Source organism: Columba livia, chromosome 8 (genome assembly GCF_036013475.1).
Source record: "Columba livia isolate bColLiv1 breed racing homer chromosome 8, bColLiv1.pat.W.v2, whole genome shotgun sequence".
NCBI lineage: Eukaryota > Metazoa > Chordata > Aves > Columbiformes > Columbidae > Columba > Columba livia.
In genome coordinates, this window is record NC_088609.1 from 20168101 (window position 1) to 20193108 (window position 25008).

At 37.0% G+C, this 25008-nt stretch overlaps 1 protein-coding gene across 11 annotated transcripts in view; it reads right to left on the reverse strand.

Annotated features, from left to right (window-relative positions):
* Positions 1 to 15356: 15356 nt before the first annotated feature.
* The window catches only part of NTNG1 (netrin G1), a 156113-nt gene continuing 146461 nt past the window's right edge, over positions 15357 to 25008 (reverse strand). For all 11 annotated transcript variants that reach the window (XM_065072461.1, XM_065072458.1, XM_065072462.1 and 8 more), the window contains one exon: positions 15357 to 16587. In XM_065072461.1, the coding sequence (XP_064928533.1) occupies positions 16361 to 16587 (227 nt within the window). In that variant the 3' untranslated portion in view covers positions 15357 to 16360. The remainder of the gene's footprint in view (positions 16588 to 25008) is intronic.

Genomic DNA, 25008 nt, shown 5'->3' on the forward strand with positions numbered 1-25008 from the left:
ATATATGGGATGATTTCTTCCCAGCTGTTACTGCAGTGCTCCCACCAGCATGTTTCCATCTTTGGTCACCTTTAATTTGCATCAAGGAAGCATAAATTCTTCATGAAAGAATCTCATGTGTGTGTCTTCTGCAACAAGACACAGAAGTTGTGAAGACAAACTGACTGCAAAATTTGCACAAATACTGAATTCCTAGAAATGCAAATGTACGTAACCTTACAGTTTCCTTCTTAATAAGATACAAAAGGGCAGCAAATTTTTCCTTTCTGCATCTTAAAGTAGACCTTTCACTTGCAACCAGAGCAATTAGAACAAAACCTGAAGCTCCAAGCCTATGACAGCATTGCCATCAATATTAAGAACATCTTTTTTAAAAAACCAAAACCAAACCAGAAGCTGGTTTAGGAATTTAGAATTTCTTATAATATGGCCACTTGAAAGCTGGGGACTGGCTTTCCAGCCATTCCTTGCCCTGGCAGAGTTTGCCTGAACCCATGACTGTTGTTTTCATCTGAGAACACTCATGGCCATCTTTGAGGTTTATTTGGTCACTGGTACATTAACAAGATGCAACTTTGTAGTTGCCATTTCTTGAAATCTATGGTCATTAAAACTTAATTAACAAACAAGCAACAGTTCTTATCTGTTATTATTATTATTTTAAAAATTGTTTGCCATTATAATCTACATCACAAGGAATTAAAACCCAGAGCTGATCAGTAAACGGCTGCAGTGCCTTATGGTAGCAGCAAGAAAATGAAATGGAAATCATAGGCTGGAGGAGGTGAAAGTGTGTGGGTATGTAACAGAGTAATAAAAGGTTTTCAAGCAACCTTTTCTGGCTCTCCCTGAAGACAATGAGCACAGTGATGCCTTCACTTCAATGACAACAGCAGCAGGCCTCCAGAGGAAGGTGGTGGGATCCATAATGTAATCACCCTGCTAACAGCTCTTTTAAATAGCTTTGGTTTTGACTACAGAAGTAGCAGCTGTGCACACTCTTGGCTGGAGAAAGAGTTGGGGAGATATGAATATATGTGAGAACATCTGGTGTGGAAACTAATCAAACTGCACAAATTATTTTCTCTGTTATTGCTAGATTGTTCTTCTCTGTGCCAAAAAGGAGAACAGGAGGTGAGTGTCAAACCTCTTCAGACAGTGCAGCAAATCCTCTTGAAAGGAAGAATCTTTTTCTTCCCCTGAGATTCAAGTTATTTTTCTCTAAAATGAATCAATCGGGAAAAGGAAAAGCAGCTACTCGTCATGGGATGGGTGTTTCGTCTTCCCCCCCCTGCCACATGTCCCCATGTCTATATAGGCAGAACTGCTCTTCTGTGCTAGTCGTTATCTTCCTGTCTGAAAGTCATTTTTTTTCCCCATGTCGCCAGCTCTCTAATGCTCTACTCTTGCAGCAGGAGAGGTTTGGCTCCTGTGACAAAACTCAAAGTGATATTTAACATGGCAATATCAGAAGAGCAACTGCAGATATCCTGGCAAGTTTTATTTCAGATTAGATAGGTATATAGTTTTGAGCAACATATTATCTGCTGTACTCCAGCTAACCAAAGCTCTGCGTTATTTGTAAATGTGATTTGCCTTTACAATTATATGCCAACTTGTCTTATCACAACATGATGCTGACACCACGTCACATCTAATTAAGTGAAATAATTGTCCTGCATTGCTTAAGAGCTGTTTTGTATTTACTTGAATTATACAGGCATTAGCATGCTTATGTGCATCTGGATAGTATTCAGCTGTTCGGTTAAATGACATGTTATGTTCTGTATAGCCACAAGATGTCAGGCCACTCTGAGTAAGGAGCAACACTCAGGGTTAGTGCACCCTGTGCCTCCATGTGTGCATATATACTTATGTGTGTGTGTATATATATACACACATATAAGTAAAAATTATTATTAAGATAATGACTAAATCTTGGATTTTTAAAAGCATCTAAAGAAGCCAGACAATCAGTTGTTTCTAAAGCTCAAAGACTTTGTTACTGGCTTTCCTTAGAATGATTTGAAACTTGCAGCCTTTCCTGTTTTGTGCTAAGGCACAATCAGGTAGAAAGCCTGCGGGGTACCAAGTTCTGTGCACTGAATGCAAGGATTTTGAGTTTGGCCTGTTGCCTTTTGAGTCAGTGGTCCCAGTGACTTCTCTTGGGAGTGGAGGTATGTGAATAATGAGTCTGAAAATGCAACCAGCACATGATTCTAAGAAGGCTTCCCCCACTTGCTCAGCATTGTATTAAGAAGCTTAGAAAGTTTAAGGTATATTAGAAACAAGGTGTGTTTTTCAAGATGATAGGGGGTGGGAGCAGTGGGTTTTGTTTGTTTTTGAAAGACCTGCTCCACAGCTCTTCTAATTTAGCAGAGGAAGCGGGCAGGACTTATTAATCTGCAACCTGACCTGTCTTCAGGAGTAGTGTGGTGTGCAGCAAAAAAAAAAAAAAAAATTAGAGGCTTAACTAAAAATTTTCTGTGGTGCTTCCGGGTGTGCACTCAGGTTTTGCACAGAATTTTATCTTACATTTGCTAACATTGTGCCTTTATATGCTGCAGCTGTCATTTTGGGTGGAAAACAATATTCGGTGACTCTTGTATTTAGTATTCCCAGGCTGCTTTGCCTTTTTTTTTTTTTTTTTTTTTCTGCAAAGGACCATATCAATGAAACACATTCTGTTGATGAGAAACTCCAGAAGGTCTCTAAGTCTAAGAAGCAGATAATGGGCAGGAAAATGTCCTTTAGCTGAGAAAAAGTACAGAGGATAAGGCTGATTTAACTTAGAAAGCAATTTGCAAATGAGCAGGTGGGTAGATACTGAAACACAGCTATTACCTGTGTATGTTCACATAATATGCAAATACTTTCCTATATAATAGAACTGAAATATTTGGGAAACTCTATACAATCTTTGGTTAGCAAATACTAGAAGCACATGAGCATGTATGTATATATACATACATAATTCCAATGCATGCAAGTATGTATTACTTAAATAATAGAACGACAATTGAGTCCATCTTTAAAGGTTGCCTTTGTCCTGCTGTTGAAAGTCAATGCATTCAATTTCTTCCAGTTTTTGTCTTTTTGCTCCTTTGACTTGAGCCTTTTTTCAGCAAATATCCTTTCTGTGTCTGAAAAATTCTGAGCCTGGTGTGAGAAAATTAATGAATACATCAGTTAATAATTGAGGATACGTGCTATGTCTTGAGCTGTGTCACATAGTTTGAAGACATATATGTGCTAAAGAAACTCACACTATGAGACAAGGATTGTATGGAAGATCAGTGGGAAATGTACTGGTAGACATACTAAAATCTCTGTAAGTTGACAAAAGTACAGACCCTGGACAGAACAGGGTCTTCAAAGATGTGGGAGAATGTACATCCCAGTCTGGTGTGGAGCAGTGACTTAAACTGATGAGCCATTTTAACTTTCAGTGTCATTCATGAAACAGATGTAAGTCTTCAATTCTTTTTGTAAATGGTTATGTTTTCTGTCACCAATGACCCAACATGTGGTACTAACTGGTGAAGTGGCAGGGAATTTCAGGGTGTTTGCTTCTCAGGTACTTTGATAATTTTGATTTATACTCTTTCCTCCTTCTTAATTCAGCCTCAGTCCTGAAGCAACGTGAGGAGCACTGTGACCTCCAGCACAAATTATTTGGTGTTTGCTCACTGTGTGTATGTTTGGGTACTGGTTTCCTGCTAATACACTAGCTAGTCCCTATGTTGTCAAAGACATGGAGAACATGAATGAAAGCAGCTCTTGTCTTGGGTCGTTTTATATCAGGTCCATTTAGTCACAGAGTCATGATGAATTGGGCTGGAAAGGAGAAAGTTTCGTATATCAGCGTACAACCTGAAATGCCATTATTCTCCTCTTGTTCTCCCAAACCCTTACAGTTTTTGTACTGCTGCATGTGTCTGTCCCCATTCCTTGTTCTCAGTGGATACCAAAGACATGCTAGGAAACCTTTTACCGAGTTTTAAATGTTTCTATAAGAAAAATGATGCAGGTTTAACAGCATGTGCAGGTATTTGTGGAAAAGCAAATGTGTTTCCCTCTTGGCTGTTTAGTTGTCTGTAACAATAATGTCATAAATAAATAATGTTTCCGTGAGGGAAAAGAGGAGATGTTTATCAGATAGAATACATGCCAGTTAGGATAACTCTGAACAAAATGTTAACACGGATTAAACAGGAAAACATGCTGCTGGCAAACAAATTGTTGGTGAAAAGAGCTGCAGCTAGGGATTTCCTTTCTCTGTTGGATAGAAATGGTGCCTGCCATGCAGACCAGCTTTTAAAATTAAGACATTTGTCACCAAACCTTGCTGAGTCTATGGAAACATTCAAATGAGAATAATGTAAGTGCTGCAATAGGATAATGCACAATAAATAGTACATGGAACAGTACAAATGTTGCAGATTATAGTAGGATCAGAGAGATAATGCCTAAGAGATTACTTTTTCCTTTCCTGAAATTATTTTTCAGTAGAATTTAAAACCTGATTCTGTTTTGTTGAAATCAAGGTGGGGCTTTCCTTTGCATTTAGTGGATTTTGGAGCAAGTCATTAACGAATGCAAACTGGTCAGTTCTTGGAGCATACATCCTAATTATCCACAGAATAGATGCATCCTTTATGCTTAAGTTCTATGTTTTCTAATACAGTTTTGTTCACCTATTTCCTCCTTCTTTGAGGCCTGGTTTTGAGAGTTGTGAGGCAAGCTCAACTTCGTTGCAGCTTCCTTTGCTTATATTGACAACTAGGGAGAAAACACTGATAGTTCTTGTTAATCAGCATGCACATCTCCATTAGCAGCTCTATTGACTGCCAACTAATTGCCATACAGGAATTACCACTCAGGAACTTAAGTCAGCAGAAATAATGACAAAGTCATGCCCATCTATCTTTTTGCTTGGTTGGGGGAGGGGTCGTGGTTTTGTTTTTAAAGTTGTTGAGGACTGGATGACTAATAGCATCCAACTCACAAGTGATACTTCCTCAGAACAATCCTGCCTTAGCCATTGCAAGCCATTTCAGGAAAATAAAGGAGGCATTATAGGTTAGGAAGAAAAAAATACACTGAAGGGGGCTCTGGTGTTATTAAAAGACATACTTCAAATTCAGCATGTGCTTATGCTTTTTATTATTTTATATGGTTGCCATCCTGAACTGACTTCTAAGTTAGTCTTTGACATCTGTTACAGGAATCTTACATTTTACATGTAGTTTTCCTCTCCCCTCATTTAGAGACATATATATGTGTAAGAGTTGGCACATTTTTAATATTAGTAAATGGTCTTAATAATGTCTTAAAAATAGAAAGCATGTAAAAGCCCCTACTACAGAATCAAACTGATTAACCTATGATTATCTGGTTATTGTTTATTTATGTACTTTGTCAGCCCACAACATTTAGTTCAAAACACAGGAAGAATCTGTTGTTTATTAGAAGGTACACTTATTGGTTAAACTGGTGTATATGTCTGAAGAATGGGAAGAGAGAAAAAAGTGGCAAGACAATGTTTGAAAGCAGCAGAGGAAAATGCAGAGACATTACAGACAGACAAATTATGAAGAAGGTAAGTACATTCAATCAGTTGCTCTCTATTGGCTTGAGGGTAATCTCTGCCATATTACAATGTACTGATTTATGGACTAATTAGTTGTACAAAACAAAATATTTATAGAAAATATTTCTCTCATGCAGCCACCAAACCAACCAAACAATGGGAAAACAGATTTTCTGTATTAAAAAATTAAATTCAATATATATTTATGAGCCCATTCAAAATGTAGAGTCTTTTTGCTACCAGATTTCCAGTAAGCAGAAATATCTATGTATCAAAACTTAATTGTGTCAGTATCTAGGTGTTTATGGAAGAAATTAAATGCCTAAGCTATAGGTATTTCAAGCTATAAAAGATATTATATATTAATTTATGAAGTCATAATAACATTATTATATGAGCTTTATTACATTCAATAAAGAAAAAATAAGACAAGGAGGGGAAAAAAAAACCCATAGCCATCTCTGCCTTTTGGAAGAGGATTTTAGTGTTTTACTGTTTTTATCTGTATGCACGTCTTTTAACTTCTTAGACTGTTAAGATGCTTCCAATTACTTTGACTGATATATAACATCCCTTCAAAAAACACTAGTTGTGGATTCCTTCTAGCCTTAGACTGAAGTGCAAAAGAGAAAAACCCAAACCAGCAAAATGAAAATGTGTGAGTTACATATCACAACATTGGAGCTCCAAGCGTGGTGGGCAGAGACAATGTTTGGGGAGGTGTAATGTAAAATAGACTTGGATAAGATAATTTGAAGTAAGTGGGTGGCAAATACATGCAGATGGAAGACTGTTTAACTTCACATTTGTGTCATTTGGATGGATTAGGGAACTGTAGGTCTCAGTACTTAATGCAGTGGACAAGGTGTCAGAATTAATCTCTCTTTCTGTAATTGACTTTGTAAGTCCTCAACATCTTCAGGCTTCAGTGCCTGTGAATAAAATGGAAGTAGCATGCCTCCTGCTTTGCAATGGTATCATGAGGGTAACCTCAGTAAAGTCTGTGAGACACTCAGATACCAGATATTGTTAGTAAATGAGAAACCTGTCAAAAATTGTTCACCACTAAATCTACATAGTTTAGTCATACTTACATCCTACTCAATGAGAAAATTGTGAAAGTAGTGGTGAGACTCTACCAGATCTAGGCAAAAGAGCACTGCCAAGACTAATTCATAAGTACCAATCCACCTACTTTTTGCCTGTGGGATATCTTTTGAGCAAAGTAATAAAATATTTTATGAGGGCATAGAAAAAACTCTGACATGAGGGAAGAAAGCAAGCTGTGGGATGGCAAAAGAAAGCAGTATAATAAATGTAATTTACCAGAGTGCTCTACATGCTGGTTGTCCCATCCTACAAAGAAACAGTAATTAGAGATAAGAGATGTTAACAAGAAATATGTTGAGTGAGTCAGTGTAACCATTCAGAGCCTCCTTCAGTCCTGTGTGGAACATGGTGACAGCAGATGCCAATGGAAGGCCTGGAGGGAAAATGTTCTCTGCTGAACACATTTCATTTTCTGTTTCCTTATAAGAATTACATTTAATGATTTAGGAGATGTGTGGTGAAAAGCAGCTGTAACCACTGGCCTTACACAGATCTTGGCAATGGGGTTCTTCCTGCACTGAACTTGCTCTGCTTTGGCCTGAGGGATGCCTCTATGATGTGGTTTCTTGGTGCTGAAAAGCAACTCCTTTGTGAACATTTGGACTAGATGACCACCCTGGCACTGCTAAATTCGCAGCTGGAGCCAAAGACAAAGTGGAGATGGTGCAAATGGGCATTGGCTCTCCCAGCAGATGAGTGAGCTGTGTTTCACTTGGGCAGGATGTGACATCCTCAGGCAGAGAGCGTCCTATGTGAGGCTCAAATCCTGCAATTTCTAAATCAGATATTACAATGCCAAATGCTGTGTCTATGAATTTGAGTACGTACGTAGTATCTAGATGGGCTTTTCCCATAAGATCCTGGTATATTTTTATTATCTAGACAATCCCTTTCATTTCACTCTCATAGTGTTAGGTTTCCCTCAGGTATTATATCTCTTGAGAAAACTGGATTTTTGATTTGTTTCCCTTTGGACTCCAATGCCTTTCACATACATTTCTGTTTGGGACTGAGGTAAAATTTGTGTCTGATCGGTAGCAAGAACAGAATTGTTAACTTCATCTTGTTTTTGCTTATCTGCTCCTGTTGCATGTGGGCTCCAGCCTTCATTTCTGTATTTAGCCTTTTAAGTTTCTGCACTGTGAAGTTGAAGACTTTGTGTTAAAAACTGAGTATTTGAATGCCATTTCCTGTGAATGCTTTTTAGTTCTATTAGATGAGCAGGTCTCAACTTATAAATGTGATAGATGTTTTGTTTCAGCTTACTGGTTTTTGGCATGGGTGCCAGCTTTGAGCTGGGCATGCATTTAGCAGGCCTGTTTGGCAGGAAGAATTGAATAGACCTGCTATCTATAAGGTCAGTAAAACTAGCAAAAAGTAAATAAGAAACTAAGTTATTTTTAGTGCTTGAGGTAGAAATTTATTAGTGCCTTTTTGTGTATACATTAAGTTCTCCTGTCATTAAAATGACTTTTTTTTTAAGCTTTCTAAAATAATTTGAGATATCACGATAGTTTAAAACATTATTATTATTTTTGATTTATTACCCACTATACGTTACTAATTCTCATTAAAAAATACACACACACACACACACATATATATATATATATAAACTAAGTTCTTTATGACCTCAGTGTTCATAACCTTTAATGAAGTGTCATGGTTACCTGTTCAGGCACAGAATAATTTCACACCATTTGGGATACATCCATTTGTCCTGTCCATCGCTTGTGAGAACACATATTTGTTTGATTCCCATTCTAAAACCAGGAGGTGTGAATTGACATTTTGTAAACAGTAATATACATTATGCATACTAATATTATATGTTATATATACTAATGCTATATATAGTAGCAACTATAACCAAAGCTACTAAGAAGTTTTCAATACTCTTAATACTCTTGTAGCATAACTCTTTATTCATATTCAATGTGGTGTGGAGCTTAAGTGTGTTGAACTGGTTCCCTGCTTTTGCCAGCTGCTTTTTGGGCTGTTTCAGGCAACTGCATTTACCTCTCTGGGTCACAGTTTCCTCATCTCTATCAGAAGATGAATGACACAGAATTTATCTCCAAAGTATCTGAGCGTTTATATGTTGCAGAGGATAACAATCTAGCCTGTTGTCTCTTTCTTGAGGGCTTTTGAAGTATCTCAGTTGTTATAAATGGAAGTGCTTTGACACTTTAAGAATCATAAGAATCTTGTGAGAATAATTCTCCCTTGTGTTTTATTTAGTTACAGTAAGTAAATACATCTTTTTATTGAACATATTTACAGAATCCAGTCCAAGAGAGCCCAGTCTTTTCAATGAGATCTCTTGGTACTGTCAGTTATAAACAACGATAGACAGCAGTCACTACTTTTGCATCCACAATTATTTACAGGTGCAAAGTGAACTATGCTCCCAGTATATGTACAAGGACTTAAAGGTTTTCATTTACAAGTTCAGGTAACACTGAAAACAGACATTGAGGGGTGTGAGAACATCAGGTAGGTTGAGGCCTCTTAAAAGCCAGGAACTCAGAATATGGCTTGCACAAACTAGCAGAGTAAGGGCCTGAATGAGTGTGCAGCTCATGATGTGTTGTTACCAGTTTTGTGGAGGAGTGGTATTGCACTTCTGGATGTACAAAATGCATTAATCTCAAAACAACTGATTATCCAACCAGGAAAATAATTAAAAAAAAAAAAATCCTTTCATGCTGTGGAGCTGAATCAGAAATGGGAGAACTTGCAGAATTATTCTTTTTTAAAAATTTATTTATTTTATTTGTACATTACAGGCAATATTGTCCTCCAGATGTATCCTGCTGCACTATATTAGTTAACTTGGGATCTAGAATAATACCTGTGAACCAGTTTTATGAACAATGTATGAACATTGTTCTTCTGTTTAGATCATGCAGGAATCTTTGACTTTCATGGGCTGTCAATTGACTGTTTGTGATATCACAAGTGGGTAAATAACCCCTTTTAGACTTGTTAAATAGCAAAAAGGTTTTTTTGTTTGTTTGTTTGTTTTACTTTTCTGTTTGCTAATTTTACTTTATGCAACATTGCTAGGATGATTTGGTTTTGGGCAATACATTGAAGAACTGGAAGATACCAAAATTTTTGTAGAATAAATGAGGCAAGTAGTTTGGATAAGACCAAAAATGGAGGGATGAAAGAAAGATAATTATTGCTTGTGTTATGACTTGAGTTGTTATTTATCTCTGCATTAAGGAAGAACAAAGATGTAAGATGTGTAGAGGTGGCACTTAGGGACATGGTTTATTGGTGGCCTTGGTAGTGTTAGGTCGATGTTTGGACTTGGTGAACTTAAGGGTGTTTTCCAACCTAAACTATCCTGTGATGCTGTGTACAGGACAATATTAACCTTTCTCCTCCATTATCTTATTACTGTTACTATTACAATCTAAAAAGAGAGAACTGCTACTACACTTGTCATAAGTGTCTGATTACAGATTGAGTAAAATTGGTGACTCCATTTTAAGGTTATAAAATGATTTTTGGAGTGACCAGTGATCCCAGAAATTGTATTTCAGTACACACGTGACAAGAGAACTGTAGACAACTGGACAGAATTTAAAAAGCCCCACTGTGATCGTTACAGAGACTCAAACTTTCTTGGCCAATAAACTGAATTCTCAAAGCTTGTTGAATTTATAGAGATACTTACAAACTTAACAGTTAAGCATATCTGTTAGATCAGGAGCAATGGTAGTATTTCCAGATCTAAGCCACAGTGATGGTGCTGGAACTCAGTTCTGCTCTATTAGATGTGAGTTGTGAACCTGCAATATTTATTCTGGATAAGAAATTTAAGATTAATTTATTTTCTGACGTCTGTCTTCAGGCTGCAGCTGTGGGCTCAGCAAATTGTGTCACTTGGACTAGGTTAGTAATGAATAAAACCTCATTTTTAATTATATTTAGAGTTTTCCAAAATAATAAAATGTTCCTTTCAGTAATACAAACCAACCAAGCAACAACAACAAAAACCCCCTAAACTTAGTGTTTGAAGAATATTACGCTTGAGTTTTCTTCTATAAACTTTGCATAATTCATCCATATATTAAAGATTGCACTGACTTAGTAGATTATCATGTGTGTTGCTTTGCAAATGACAGTATGATATAGAAAGATTTTAATTTCCTCTTCCACTAAAATGGAGAAGAGTCCACCTCATTGCACTTTTGCTGTAATAACAGTAAGGGACAACCTCTGGGAGTTGTGAGTGCAGAGTGCAAAAATCAAGCAGTTTCTATTTGGAACACTAAGGCATCCAAGTTGGTGAGATTTTGGCTTCAGTGTTGGGTGGTGTGTGCGTATATACATATATATATATATACACATATATATGTATATAAAGTCATATATATGTGTATATATATATATGTATATAAAGTTTTTACGCTTCTTATATAGAACTTCTCAAGTCCCTTTCACCCCCATCAATACCTCTAATATTTCTTCTCCTTGAAGAAGAGTACTCTGTCTTGAGCCTGTCTTGCAGTCTTGAACTGTAAAGGCTGTCAGTAAATAGGATTGAACTGATGTCATTATTCTTAAGAGGTCTTGTTCAGGTGTGTAAGTGTCAGAATTAACTTATTAGTAATTTGTTTCTTGGATATCACAAAAACCTGCACAGATTACTCAAGTGAAAATTACACTATGTGAGAAACAGAAAATGCTCATCCAAACCCAGTCTCACTTTCTTATAACAAACAAGCAGTAGCCTCAAAACCCACTCCTCACCCTCTTTTCCCAGAATTATTACTTCCATTTCTCAACAGTGATTCACTTCTCGTACAAAAAAAAAACGTATTTTCAGTGACAACAGTAAACTTGCACCTGTGTACATAGCTCCATCAGCAGCGTGTACGTCACAGGTGCTTGAGCAGCCATAGCTGGCACCAGTACATACACGCAGGAGTTCTGGTGAGGGAAAGGTGCCTGCGCACGTCCCAGGTGAGGTGTGCTTTTCCCTGCTGACAGCAGCAGGACTCGCACAGCCCTGTTGTGCTTTCTGTCACTGAGCTGTCACTTTGGTTCTACCAACTGCCGTGAAACTCTGATTCAGTGCACTTTAACGGTGCGATCTTCATCTTAGCCCTCCTCAGAAATGAGTACTAGCTAGCAATGTAGGCAGGAATTCAACCCCAAAGCCCTTACAATCTGTTCAGGTCTACAGATTGCATAACAGGAGTCTTCTCTGCATCCTTTGAGGGTGTAAAATTTCTTGAGCAGTATTTCATCATGTATATGTTTGGGTCTGTATGGATAATGGCCAGAAAAACAATGAAGAGAAACATATGATTTGCACTGGAATTTTATCTACTGTGTATTGTGGCAAAAATGGTGTATTGGTGAACATACTGCACTGGTGATGAACTCTCATTTCATTAAACGAAATGCACCATATGGTGCAAAATGCTGCTGTTCTGCTTATTTGTTTTGCATATGGTTCTTATATACTTTTCTTTCTGATACTATACGGTGGTGGAAAATGTATTAAGGTGGCTAATACAAAATTTCTGACTTATGCCAGATGTGTGCTTTGGTGGATAAATGTTTGCATCCATAAATATTTTGTTACAGTTTTTCTTAGGAATGAATTGATTGACTATGTCTAACTTTACATTTGCAAGGACAAACATAAAGGCTGGGCTTGAGGTTGGCTGAAAATCTGCTCTTGCATATTCCATGAAAAATATTACTCAAATTTCTCACAGGTGAATTATCCACATGCCTGGATGAATCTAGTTAATTCAATGGTTTAATAAACCTCGACTCCCAATGAGGCTATAACAAATCCCTCTGGCATCTTGGAGTTATGAGAAAGATGTATAAAATCATATGCAAGCAGAAGAGCTCTTTTTAAATTTGAGGATTCTTTTGCACATTATTTTTTTGTTCTGTTCACTACATGAAATAACTTATATGCGGCTCAGTCATGATAAATTATTAGATCAATTATAGTTTGAGGGCAATATCTGAGGTTAATCTGCATCTGACAAGATTTTTTTCCTTTTTGGATAATTTGGTTTTGAAACAGCTATGCGGCACTAAGACAGATGCCTCCTCTTACTGTCCTTTTGAGAAGACAGCTAGCTTGAACTGGAAATTTCTGCAGTTACCTTGTCAGGGAGCAGCACCTTGTCATAATCTGCCCCATTTTCAGATGTTAAATGCATGTGGATCCTGGATCAGAACCAATCCTTTAGTTAGAAACACAGGAATTGCAAGCTGACTAGGACTGACTGATTTAGCAAAACAACTGGAACTAACAGAACTGCATAAATTTAATTATGAATGCTAAGTTTAAGGTCATTGTTCTCTGAACTATAATCTGGAGAGCTAAGCAATGTGAAGCCTGGTCAGTTCTTGGATGCTAAACCTTCTAGTAAAGAAATATCATATAGGAAATAATTACACAGTAGGTTCCTTTTGCTGCATTTTGATACAGAACCAAAATTCTAGGCTAGTGATTGTGTTGCTCTTGGTTTTTTTTTTTGTGTGTTTGTTTTTGTTTTCTCCAGTATTAGGTATGTGTTTGCTATTTTACAGGCATGCACAGGAACAGGATACCCACTCCAGGAAACCTAGTATATGCTGGAAAGGGTATATATTTTGGGGTGAAAAATAAAGCAGATACTGTGGCTACATGTTATCATGGAAAGTTTCTACCATATCTTCAAGAAAGGGATTCTGTTTTCTTACAACTTCTGAAATGGGAAAGAGTAGGTTCTGCCTTCATTGTCCACTGAAAAAAGCAGGTAAAGCAATGCTGAGTGATGTAAATCTCCTCTCTCAAATATGCACACATAATTTAAAAAATATACTTGAAATACAGTAGCAGAAACTTATATTCAAAATTTTCAATTAGTGAAGTTTTATGGAGTTTGGAGGAAAAAATAATGAAACTGAAGAAAAGGATGATTGATAAGAAAACTTTCCACTGGATGTACTCCTGCATAAAATTGTAATTTGTTAATAGGTGGGGGAGGATAAAATGCATGAAATGGTAGCTAAATACATGGAAAACCATATAGTCTGCACTGCTTTAGAAGATCATAAGTATATGAAATTGGAAGGCAGCTGAATTGATTGTGATCTGATATTCATTATACTTCAGCACTGCTGGCAGAATCCCTTTTAGCCAAACGTGCATAATATGCTTTCTTAGCACTTTCACAAAGCCTTAAGTTTATAGTGACAGTTAAAGTGCATCTCTTCCAATAATTACACAATCTGAAATAGGTCTGTGCTAATAAGCTTTAAGAAAACTTAAATTCCACATTTTAATATCAGAAATCCACTTAATTATAGGTAATCTCAGGCTCTGCATGTCACCTGTATTAGCATTTATATTCCTCATTGCATCTGCGATACGATTTTCTGTTTATTGTCATGAACATCCTTCTAATATATACCTGCAATCTCACGTAGGCCATGGCTGGCAAGCAGCCAAGCTCCTAATTTGTCTTTGGCTTATCTTTAGCCCACCAAAAGAGGGTGGCAGTGTGAATAGCAAACATTCTCCGTGAAGGGCCAAGGTGACAGCCTGAACAAGCTCCAGCTGCTTGTCTTCATCATCATCATCTTCAGGGGACTCTTTCAGAAATGAAAACCCAATTTGCCTGCCCATTTCTGGAGGCTGGCTGCTGGCCTGCAAAACTTGCTTCCTCAGCGGAATGAGCTTGTCCAAGAAGGCAGCGCCCTAAATTCCGCTCTGTTCACCATTTGGAAGAGGCAGCCAGGTAGAATTTATTTCTCTCAGGAATTTTTCTTTTGCTGATTGTTTTCCATACTAGGCTATTATGTTGGTAAAATATTTACAGCCATTATGATGAAAATTGCCAGGAAACAGGAAATGAATTCACACAGTCTTGCTACGTTTTATTTTTATTTATTTATTTTTGCGAGGGCTTTGAAACACTGCTGTGGTTTTGGCTTGCCTCTCTATTCTTGCTATCCTTTTCTGTCACACTCAGTAATTGGCCTAATAAAAGGCAGAAACAAGAATTTATTACACCTTGGGCAATACTTGAAACAAACTTTATTTGCTGGAGCAGCACTTTTTATCTACTCGCTGCTGTATATTTTGACATTCCTTCTAAATATTAAATTTAACTTTATTAAAAGTTAAATCTTGGCACTTTTTTTTTTGTTGTGATTGCTGCTTTTTTTGCAGTTTCTAAGGCAGACTAGTACATATATAAACATATCATTTTAATGAAGCTTTTGGAGAAACAATATAAGCTGTGGCTATATTTGCTTCATTGCTGCCAGAATCTACAAAAATTGTATGAATTAAAGACCAGCTTCTGTAATACTGGGTAAATTAGTCCTGGAATAATTTCTGTGATGAATTGAGAGCACAAAGGTGAGAACTATTCAACTCTTCATACCTTTTCCAAGCTTGGGATTTGATGAGATCTTCCTCAAACAAATGATGCCTTTTACATTTAAAATAATTTCCAAAAATAATGATGGTAGTAAAAATAAAACCAGGTTAGATTGTCATGATGTAATTTCCACTGTTGAATCTGTTTTTCTTCCACATAGCAGGTGGTTAAATGGTGAAATTTATGTTTGTTTTCTAAAAAGGCCTTAAGAAATAGCAATACATCTTCCTGGAACTGTTTATGCAGGAATTTTTATTCTTTGAAATCTTCCAGTGTTAAAGCAACAAGAAAACATTTAGAATGTCCTTTGGTGGAATATTATTACACTCATTATATATGTAAACTGATATTCTTTGATGCCAGCACGTTGCCCATACAGAGAAATCTCTGCACAATTAAATGAAACGAAAAATAAAAGGACTAAATAAAAAGTAATATTTTTCTCTTATCTGATTAGAATTAAATACATTAACAAATTGTCTGGTAACACAAATAGGCAATAATACAAAAAATCTACATTGTACATTATTTCAAGAAAAATAACTTCATTTGAATACAAAAGGATAAATACACTTTTTTCCTATAGTCACTCTTGTACAGTAGGTGAACACAGCATCTCCCTGATGCAGTGCTGCTAAGGTATACAAGGATATGACTGGCTTGAGTGGTACTCAGGGGGCTGTTACACATGTGCATCACTAACATCAGACAAAGAAACCTTTCAACCAACAAGGGGTACAGAGCAACGTTCACTAAAGCACAGGTTGGAAAGGATTTGGGGATTGAAGCAGGCCAATATGGCAGCTTTTACAAGATTTCCTTATACCCACAATGCACTGACAGCAAAGAATGCCTTTATTTGGTCGGTCCACACGCCGGGCGGAGGTACAGTGCCGCACCGTATAGGAGTAGCAAACGTCTTTTAAATTCTCTTCCCATCCTGGGGGCTGTCAAAGCTGGTTCAGTCCTGTGCAAGCTTTGCAGCCAGCAGTGGTTTGACAGAATAGGCAGGTGCCAACTTGTCTGGAGTCAGAGGTGAACAGTCTTGACTCAGAGCCCCATTCGTAACTGATTAATATGGCTTAGTTCAGTTCGGCCCTCTGATTTTGTATGTGGTTATTTTTTTCTCTTTTTGCCTTTTTAAATTTCAGTAGCAAACGCTTGGATTCTGTTTTGTTTTCATGTGGCACGTTCTTTTGCAGCAGTCTGAATGTGATGCCATCATCCATAAAAGAGTCTAGCACGGGCAGAGCCCCGTTGCTCCCAGCAGAGCAGTCAGCAGCAGCAGAGGCCCCTGTGATATTGCTCCCTGGCCAGAGTTTTGGCCACAGCCTCCTGGATCCCTTTCACACTTCAACTTCTCACATAAAATGCCCGTGTAAGCTGGAGGGCACTGGCACCGCACGTTGTTGATGCATGTTCCTCCGTTCTGGCAATGCAGTAGTTCGTTGTCACATACATTTGCTGCAAGATAGCAGGGAAGGGAGGGAAAGAAAAGCAGAATAAATATAAATTCATCTACAGGAGAAACTTGATGCTAAAAACAGAATTTAAACACTACCTCCCCCTTCTTCCTGAGACATGGGAACAGGAGATGTAATTTTTTTAAACACTTCAAGTCTGAATTTTTTATTTTATTTGATATTGGCTCATCCTTTTTAATTTTAAGATGTGTTCTTGAAGAACCATATCATTCATTTCAGACCACTGACTATGAGAATATTAATGAATTAATATTAGTAATGATTAATAATGAAATAATATGAATATTTATTTCTGCTTCGTACCAGTGTCTGCATACCTGTGTCTACTGGAACTGTAGGTGGTTGTGTTGTTATGTGAAAGGGACAACATATCTACAGCTTTTGGAAAGCATGAATAGTGGTTAAAAATGCAACATGGCTTTGCTGAAGCAAAAAGATCTGTATGAGGAGGCAGGTTTTTATAATCAAGAACTGCATATATTAATGATCTGAAAAAATTATGCAAAAAAGGGCAAGCACAGGCAGGAAGTTCAGCATGCTATTCAATGAGGATTATATGGTATATATGTATGAAAATAAAAGATAATGTTGTTGTTTCCATTACAGATCAAATATTCTTAATTAGATTTGCTGCTTTGGTACAAGGGTAACTGGCATCTTAAAACTATCTTAGATATTGTAGTCTGATATAATAATTTTGGAAATCAGATTGGACAAAAGAATTAAGAGAAAGTAAGACGGGCAAAATTTTTAGAACTGCATGATGTTGTCATATTTGAAAAACTGGCGACTTTACTTTGTATTACTTAATATCAATTGAAATACTTCACTGGGTAAACATATAGAGAGATGAGGAACATACTACTTAAATGTGTCAATCTGTGTTTTATTCCAGGTGGTATCAGTAGTAGAATATGTGCTCAATTACAGCTCTCTCTTCCATAGGAGTGGTGATTTTAGTAAAGTTTTTACATGTACTAGCTAGGCAGAATGTAACAGTAAAAATTTTCCCTTAGGGAATGAAGGAAAGGGTTAAGAGGTCTAGAAGCAGACGCAACATTGTAAGCTGTTTATGCACACCTTAGCCTGGCAATACCTTAAATAATTAAGAACAGGGAAAATATTGTTAATTTTACTTTAAACATTGTTACTTGTTGCTAGAAGAAAGTACAGTTTCATGAATGGTAATTTACTTATTTTTAAAAGCAACCCGAATAGTATGAGAACTAAAAGCAGTCCTGTTCTTAAGTGATGCAATTCTACATGAATCTATACAGTTTTGTGCCCCAGCAACCTTACTGGCAATCTCATCTGTCCTGACTTGCTTTCAGAAAAATAATTTTCTTACTCTAGAACAGGAGTGTCAAACTCATTTTCACCAGGGGCCACATCAGCCTTGGGGTTGCCTTCCAAGGACCGAATGTAATTTTAGGACTGGGTAAATGTAACTACTCCCTCCTTGGAAGGCAACCGCAAAGTTGATGTGGCACGGGGAAAAATTAGGTTGACACCCATGGTCTAGAAGGACTCTCTGACAACTGCTTTCTAATGTTCTGCATCCAAGTGGGTGAAATAATAATGCAGTATGTTAGAAACTCATACATGCAATTGAGAGAACAGTTAGATATTTTTTTCAGTGATTTCTTTAGCCAAGTTTTTTACTAAGTACTAGGAATTTAAGATTGTTGTCCAGTTTCTGAATTGTAATGTCAAAATTTGAATACTAAGGTACAACAAAAACCACATATTATTGACAGCCGTATGTCTGTATTTTAACACTCTCTATATACATTAGAGAAAAGTGTTTACATTATGTACAAGAAACAGTAAATCATCACCAAATAAATGTGATGAGATAAACAACCCAGAAAAATATACTGCCAACATGCCAAAAAAATGAACTGTATTTTAAAAGTCAATATTTGAGTTACATCTCTTATAATTGCGGCTACATAGCCTTAGAGCTGACTTTATTATTCATATTGTGCATATTTAGCTGTATCAACATGCAAAATCAAAATACTTTATCTGATGGTACAGCTACTGACTCTGCTTGTTCTAGACTGTGCATTGCTGGGATACTTCCTGCAGTTCAGGCAATGCTGACATATCTGTCCATCAATACTGACCATTGTTTGCCTTGAATAACTGGGTGGAAATAAATAGTTAATTACATACCACTCTTAAACAACAAATGACATATTTCACTCTGTGTTTGGCCCTGAATAAGTTACCCAAATTTTTCCAAGTATTCAGTAAACCAAATTTATTTTCCAATAACTTTCCCATTTTAAAACTAATTTTGATAATTATAGCCTCTTATTTTACGCGGCCATCAGCCCAGCTTCTGATCTAGAGTTGTGAGGTGCTGGATAAGCCTGGCTGAAGTTGTGCTTTGCTATGTGCCAGCTGTTCTCCCTGACATGCTGGTGGAAGCTGCTATCAAATGCCTCTAATCATTGTTGTCTGCAACATCCTGGATACAGTGTTAGAGATGCTACTTTTAAAATCAGCCTATTTATTTCCTCTTCGTTATTCCGGCACGCTTTTAAAAGCTTGCCTGCGGAAACATTAAAGTAAAAAAGATCTTAATGGTCTCAGCAAGCTACTATGCAGCTGTAAATTCTGGAATTGCTAACCTTCTGTTGTCACAGCTTTCCTTTCACAGCTTTTCCTTTCCTATTTTCATTCTTGTATCTCCTTCTCTTGCACACACACACGTACATGCATACATGTGTCATGCAGGTAGCAATTGTGGTGATTTGGAACTTAAATGAAGTTAAATTCTGAAAATTTTCTGAAACTCCATTGTTTATTTTTTGCCAATTTTGTTTTAATTTTATTCTGACCAACTCTAAGACCATTTCCAGCTTCCCGAAAGCATGATCAGGATTACTTTAAAAACTTTAATATTAACTAATTATGTTTACTCGGTTTAGGAATTGGATTAGTTATAGCTTATGAGTATAACACATCAGCAGCATAAAGAAAAGTACTTTCACTGGAGCACTTCCACCAGAATTTAAAACAATATTTATGCCTTAAACAAAAGTAGTCGGCATGCTGCCAAGACAAAAGCAAGGCAAGTATATAAATTGTTGTTATGAAAATTAACAATGTTTCTAATATTACCACAGAATTTGGCTAGGATACATGTTCTAACACAATTACGAAGTGGAGAAGGCAATGACCCAGGAGATGCTGGGCAGTGCAGGAAGAGCCAGGATCTTGCAGACCCCTTGCTCTGTAACCCAAGGAGAGCTGGTGTGGGGATGCAGGCAGGGCTGGGGGCAAAGGCAGCAGAAGCAGCGAGCCGGGCAATTCAGGGCTTTCCTGCCCCTTGTACCCCTCCTGCCTGCCATGCCCTTGCCCCTTCTTATACTCTAGGCAGTGCAATGTTGCCTGCACTGCTGAGAGATGTTGAACCAGCTCTGCCTCGTCTTCATTATTAAAAGCAACAATAATGAAAAATTAGTTTGAATTAATCTGAAAGGCATCAGGTATCAAGTTGCGATCAAAGAACAAAACATGGAGAAGCGATGCAAGTAAAAGAACAAATTCTGTAGTAATTGTACACATCTATTAAGATTTGTGTGGCTGAGCTAGTTGTGGATTTCCTGGCAGATCTTCATTAATTAGAAGATATGACATCAAACTGATCATTTAAGAAACAAAACAGAGATATCTGATTTGCTCTGGAGAGCCTTGCAGGCCTTTTTGGGGTATATTTTTGGGCTTAGTCTCCAGATCTGTGCTACTGTGGGAAGTTATATATTTAAAGCAAAATAAAGGAAAATTATAAATGTCATTTTCATAATTCCATTTAAAATCCAAGCTATGGTCTAATTATGGAATCCTTGAAACACTACACAAAGGAGACAGAAAAAAGCCACATGTAAAAATGAATAGCTGTTTGAAGCGTCTCTGTCCTTGGGGCAACCCCTCATCCCCCAACCAACACCCTGCAAACAATGTCCTGCAATTATTAAGAATTATTATTTTTAATTAAAATGTAAACATATTTTCCAAAGTAATCATTAATAAAATATTGAAGCTTCTTTTTTAGGATAAGACCTCTATGAATGATGATGAAAGATGCCTTCTCACAAGTCACAAAATATTCTTCATTTGTAATTCCAAAGTTGTTACATTTGGTAATGGAATATAAAAGGAAAACAAGGGGAAAATATCCAGTCTTTCAACCAACTAAAGCAATTCAAGGGGTAAGTGATGTTCTACTGTTTCATAGAATTGATATTGGGTATTCAATGAAGTGCATTAAGAGTAGCTTAGTTGTTTGACAAATGTCTACTTTCATCTTAAATGTTCAAATCTGAGTAATACATGAAAATTTCTGAGTCTGGCAAAATTCAACTTTAATACCTTTGCAGCTTCTTGAAAGAAAAGAGATGGACAACTGTGGCTGATTCTGCACATGCACAGGTCTTCTGGTCTGCCCGCTGCTCAGACAGAAGCACAATATGCTACTGGACTTAAACACAGCTTCTTTTATCCTACTGTCTTTCCAGAAAACCATCCAAGAGAGGATAAAATACATTTTGTTCCTTTCTTTGTGCTACCTTAATTTTTGTACAGTTTCCCTACAGTAGTATCTTATTCAGGGGGGTCAGTCACATGAATAAGAAAAAAGGACAGGCTATTCACCTATAAGATAAAAGAAATGAACGTATTCAAAAGGACACTTTCGTGATCTGGGATAGGTGGTGTTCACTTCCTGAATCAAGATCTGGATTTATTATGACATTTTCATTATTATGGGAACAGCACAAAGACCATTAATGATGAAGTCACAGAAAGAAAACATTTTATTAGACATCCTTGCTTCTTTTCTTGAATTCAATAAAAGTTTTGTATGACCTTTCTCATCACTGTTTTTCTTCAGCATGTTTTTTTGGTATCATTTAACAGCCTTGTCTCTCCCTCTCTCTTTCTTTTTAAAACCATCTCTTCACTTCTCTCCTCTTTGTCTCCCAGACCATGAGTATTATAGTCCCTGGACAGGTTGGTGGGTTGACAGCTCTGAATCTATTACACAACATTTTGGTCTATTCTAAAGCACTGATGCAAGCTTTGACCCTACTGCTGCAGTGAATTTTCCACACTGTTCATCAGCAGTTTGTGTGAATGGCACTACTGAAATCATGAGGATTTTGTGGCCTTGGATTCCACCCGGTGTTCATAACTTTGAGAGTATGCAGGTCGAGTGGCTGAAGAAATTATTCTTGACTGTTTTTCCTCTAATACATCTGTTTCCTTGGTACTTCTTATCTAGTAAAGAATGTGAATTCATTTATGTGTAAGTTTTCAGCACACATTCTACACATTCTAACAGAATATTCTGTCTCGGCACAGGAAGTGAGTAAAAAACCAAGCACAGTGAAACCCATATTTTCAGTAATGATGTTCATAGGTAGCTTCAATATATGCAGTGGTGGTCTATATATACACTGTGTGAACAGCACATTGAAGGGCCATGAAAAACGAGGAGGTTTCATTTCACTACATAAAGAAGTTCAGCATATTGAGGCCAAGCACAAGTGATTTCTTGTCAAATACAGAATTAGTTCCTATGAATAATATAAAGATTCTGTAACTATCAGGCATTATTCTCTAAAAATATGGTCATTTAATAAATGGTAAAAACAATTACCGAATGAAATTGCAACAAATTAGGAAGCTTGTGTGTATACCTAATAAGAATGCAGATATCTAAGCATACATATAGCAAACATGCACAATGAAACCTCTGCAGTTGTGAAGGTATTAGTAATACTTTCCCCATAATTTGTCAAATAAACATTAATCAAATTGTGGAATGCAAAACACTTAGGTCTCATTCAAATGCAAAGGTTTAAAATTGTTTCTAGTTGTCTCAGAATATAAGTGACCACAATAAAAATATTTTGAAGTTGCCAGAGTTAACAACAACAAATTATTTCCATTATTGAAAACAATCCTAAAACCACTATATGTACTTACTGTGTGTTAAGATCTCTGTGTGGAGCTCCGCTGACTCATAAGATTTCACCCATATAACATAAATGTTAGGAATGAACATACAAGGGCATGGGGAAAACTTGCAAGTAGTCAGGCTTCTGAAAGCAGCTGTCATTTCCTGTTACAAATAGTGTTGCACAGCAAATGACAAAGCAAATTTTTGTAACTTAAGTATCATATTAATTTGCATAATCAGTGGTAATAACAGACTGGGAGGTTTTGCCACTTAGATTTCTCCCCCTGCCTGTCTCCAAATTAGATCTACTGTTAGATTATTGTTAGATTTTTATTGTTACCAATTACAGTTAGTGCCAAATAGTTTTTAAATGTGTTGCTACCACAAATACACGTCAGTGTTGATCAGACTACTTCAGTGGTTTTAAACTACAGATGTACCTGATAAGAAAAACAGCTATTGCTCTTTTAAATGAGATATTCATAATGACTTTTTTTTTTTTTTTTTTTTTTTAAGTGATGCTAACTCAACATTTGCTGTGGTGGGATCAGGAAGACTATCTTAGGATACTGTCAAATCAAGACGAGGTAGATGTTCTGATTGCATGAAAGGAAAACTGGTTTGTGCTTGTCTACCAAGGCACATGCTGAAGTTAGGACAAAAGAAAGCAGTTTAGACAAGTACAAGCCTAAAATGTATCTTACTGTGTCAAAATGACAAACATTAATGCCAAGATCTCCAGTGCAAAGTTGAAACAGTGTTGTGATTAATTATATTGCCAACAATACAAAGACAGAAACATTGACCAGGTGAGAGTAGTTTCTAAAGGCAGATATCTCCATTGTGACTTGTCTTAGCAATGCCCATTGGAGGCACAATTGAAATAATGCTTGATTTTTTAGCAAACCAGTTTTATTAATTTATCAGGGAGTAAATGAATAGGCGGCTAATGGAGGTGCTGTGTTCGCTGAAAAATTCTGGTAGGGTTTTTATGTTGTTTGCCTACATGTAATTTCTGTTCTTTCTGCACAGTTCTCACTACAAAGCTAAGCCAGTTCTAACCAAATTGCAGAAAGAGCCTTCAGAGTTTCCACAAGAAGATGCAGAAGCTGTTCAGAGTTTTCCCTCGTGCCCAGCCACAGAACGGATGGTGATTCCTCTTTCCTGTAAATAGGTACCAATTTATCCCAGCATCCACATGGGTACGCTTAATTGATTACGCTTCACTACTGAAAGAGCAAAATCCTCTACAGAACAAATTTTATTTTAACCATGATGTATGGATACGAGAGGCAGAAAGTTACACTATTTCATGGATTGTGCCTGTATTTTCTCGGTTTCCATCTCTATTCTTAATCTAAAATACTTGGATTTAATTAATAAAAGATAATGAGAAGAAACACATCAAATCTGTCACAGGCACAAGAGGGAGAACTGAATTTGGAATTGATACTTGTGCATCACAGAGAAGCCATAGCAGCTTTGGCAGAAGCAACACAAGATTGTGTGTTAAAATGGCTGAAAACAAATCCAGATTTAGTTATCTAAGAATTATGGCTGAGATAATACCTTTCAATCTTCCTCAGTTTCAGGAAATGATAGATTAGCCTTTCAGTTTTCTGATTTTGATGGTTCCAATTTTATACTTCTCCAAAAGGAGGATGATTCCCAAAGTGGGGGAAAAAAAATCCCCATTCTTTTTATTGCTTTGCTTATAAAGGAGGACCACTGAATTGGTATGACCCTCATCATATTTTAGTATAATCTCAGGAGAGCAATAAGCTACATCTTAGCTTTAGTTACTCCAAAGGGACTATGTACTCGCATCATTCATATTCCACTTACAAAGCTGTAAGCTGCACTGCCATTATTTCTAGGTTCCTGTAGATAAATGAACATTATTACATGATCTGTCTTTTCTTTCCTTAACTAGGAAGAGAAGCAATGAATCTACAGGTTTGGGGTTTTTTTGTGTGTGGTGGTGTGGTGTTTTTTTTTTTTGTCTAGTGTCAACAGCAAGGTCAGGGTTTGGATATAGCAGCCTTCAATAAAAACTAGCTAGGCACAAAAATTCAGATACAGAAGAAGTGGTCAACAAAAGGCCCTGTGAACAGTTGGAGGCTGAGATTTGGTTCCCTAAATGTAAGTAGCTACTGCCACGAGAGGTGCCAAAGGGCATTTCAGACATTTACAGGGAGCTGGCAGGTATGTTGTAAGACCTGTGAGAGATTTTGGTATGTGGGAGTGGTGACAGGGGGCTGCCAGGGGTGTGCCTGCCTGTCTTGGGTGGCTGTTGGCGTCCTGGCTTTGCCTGAACAGCAGCATTTTCAGTTTCATGCACGGCAACAGTATTTTCTTAAAAGTTCCCAAGAACTATCAAACAGAGCTGCAACAAGTATCGCTTTTACATGGCATGAAAAGGCAGAA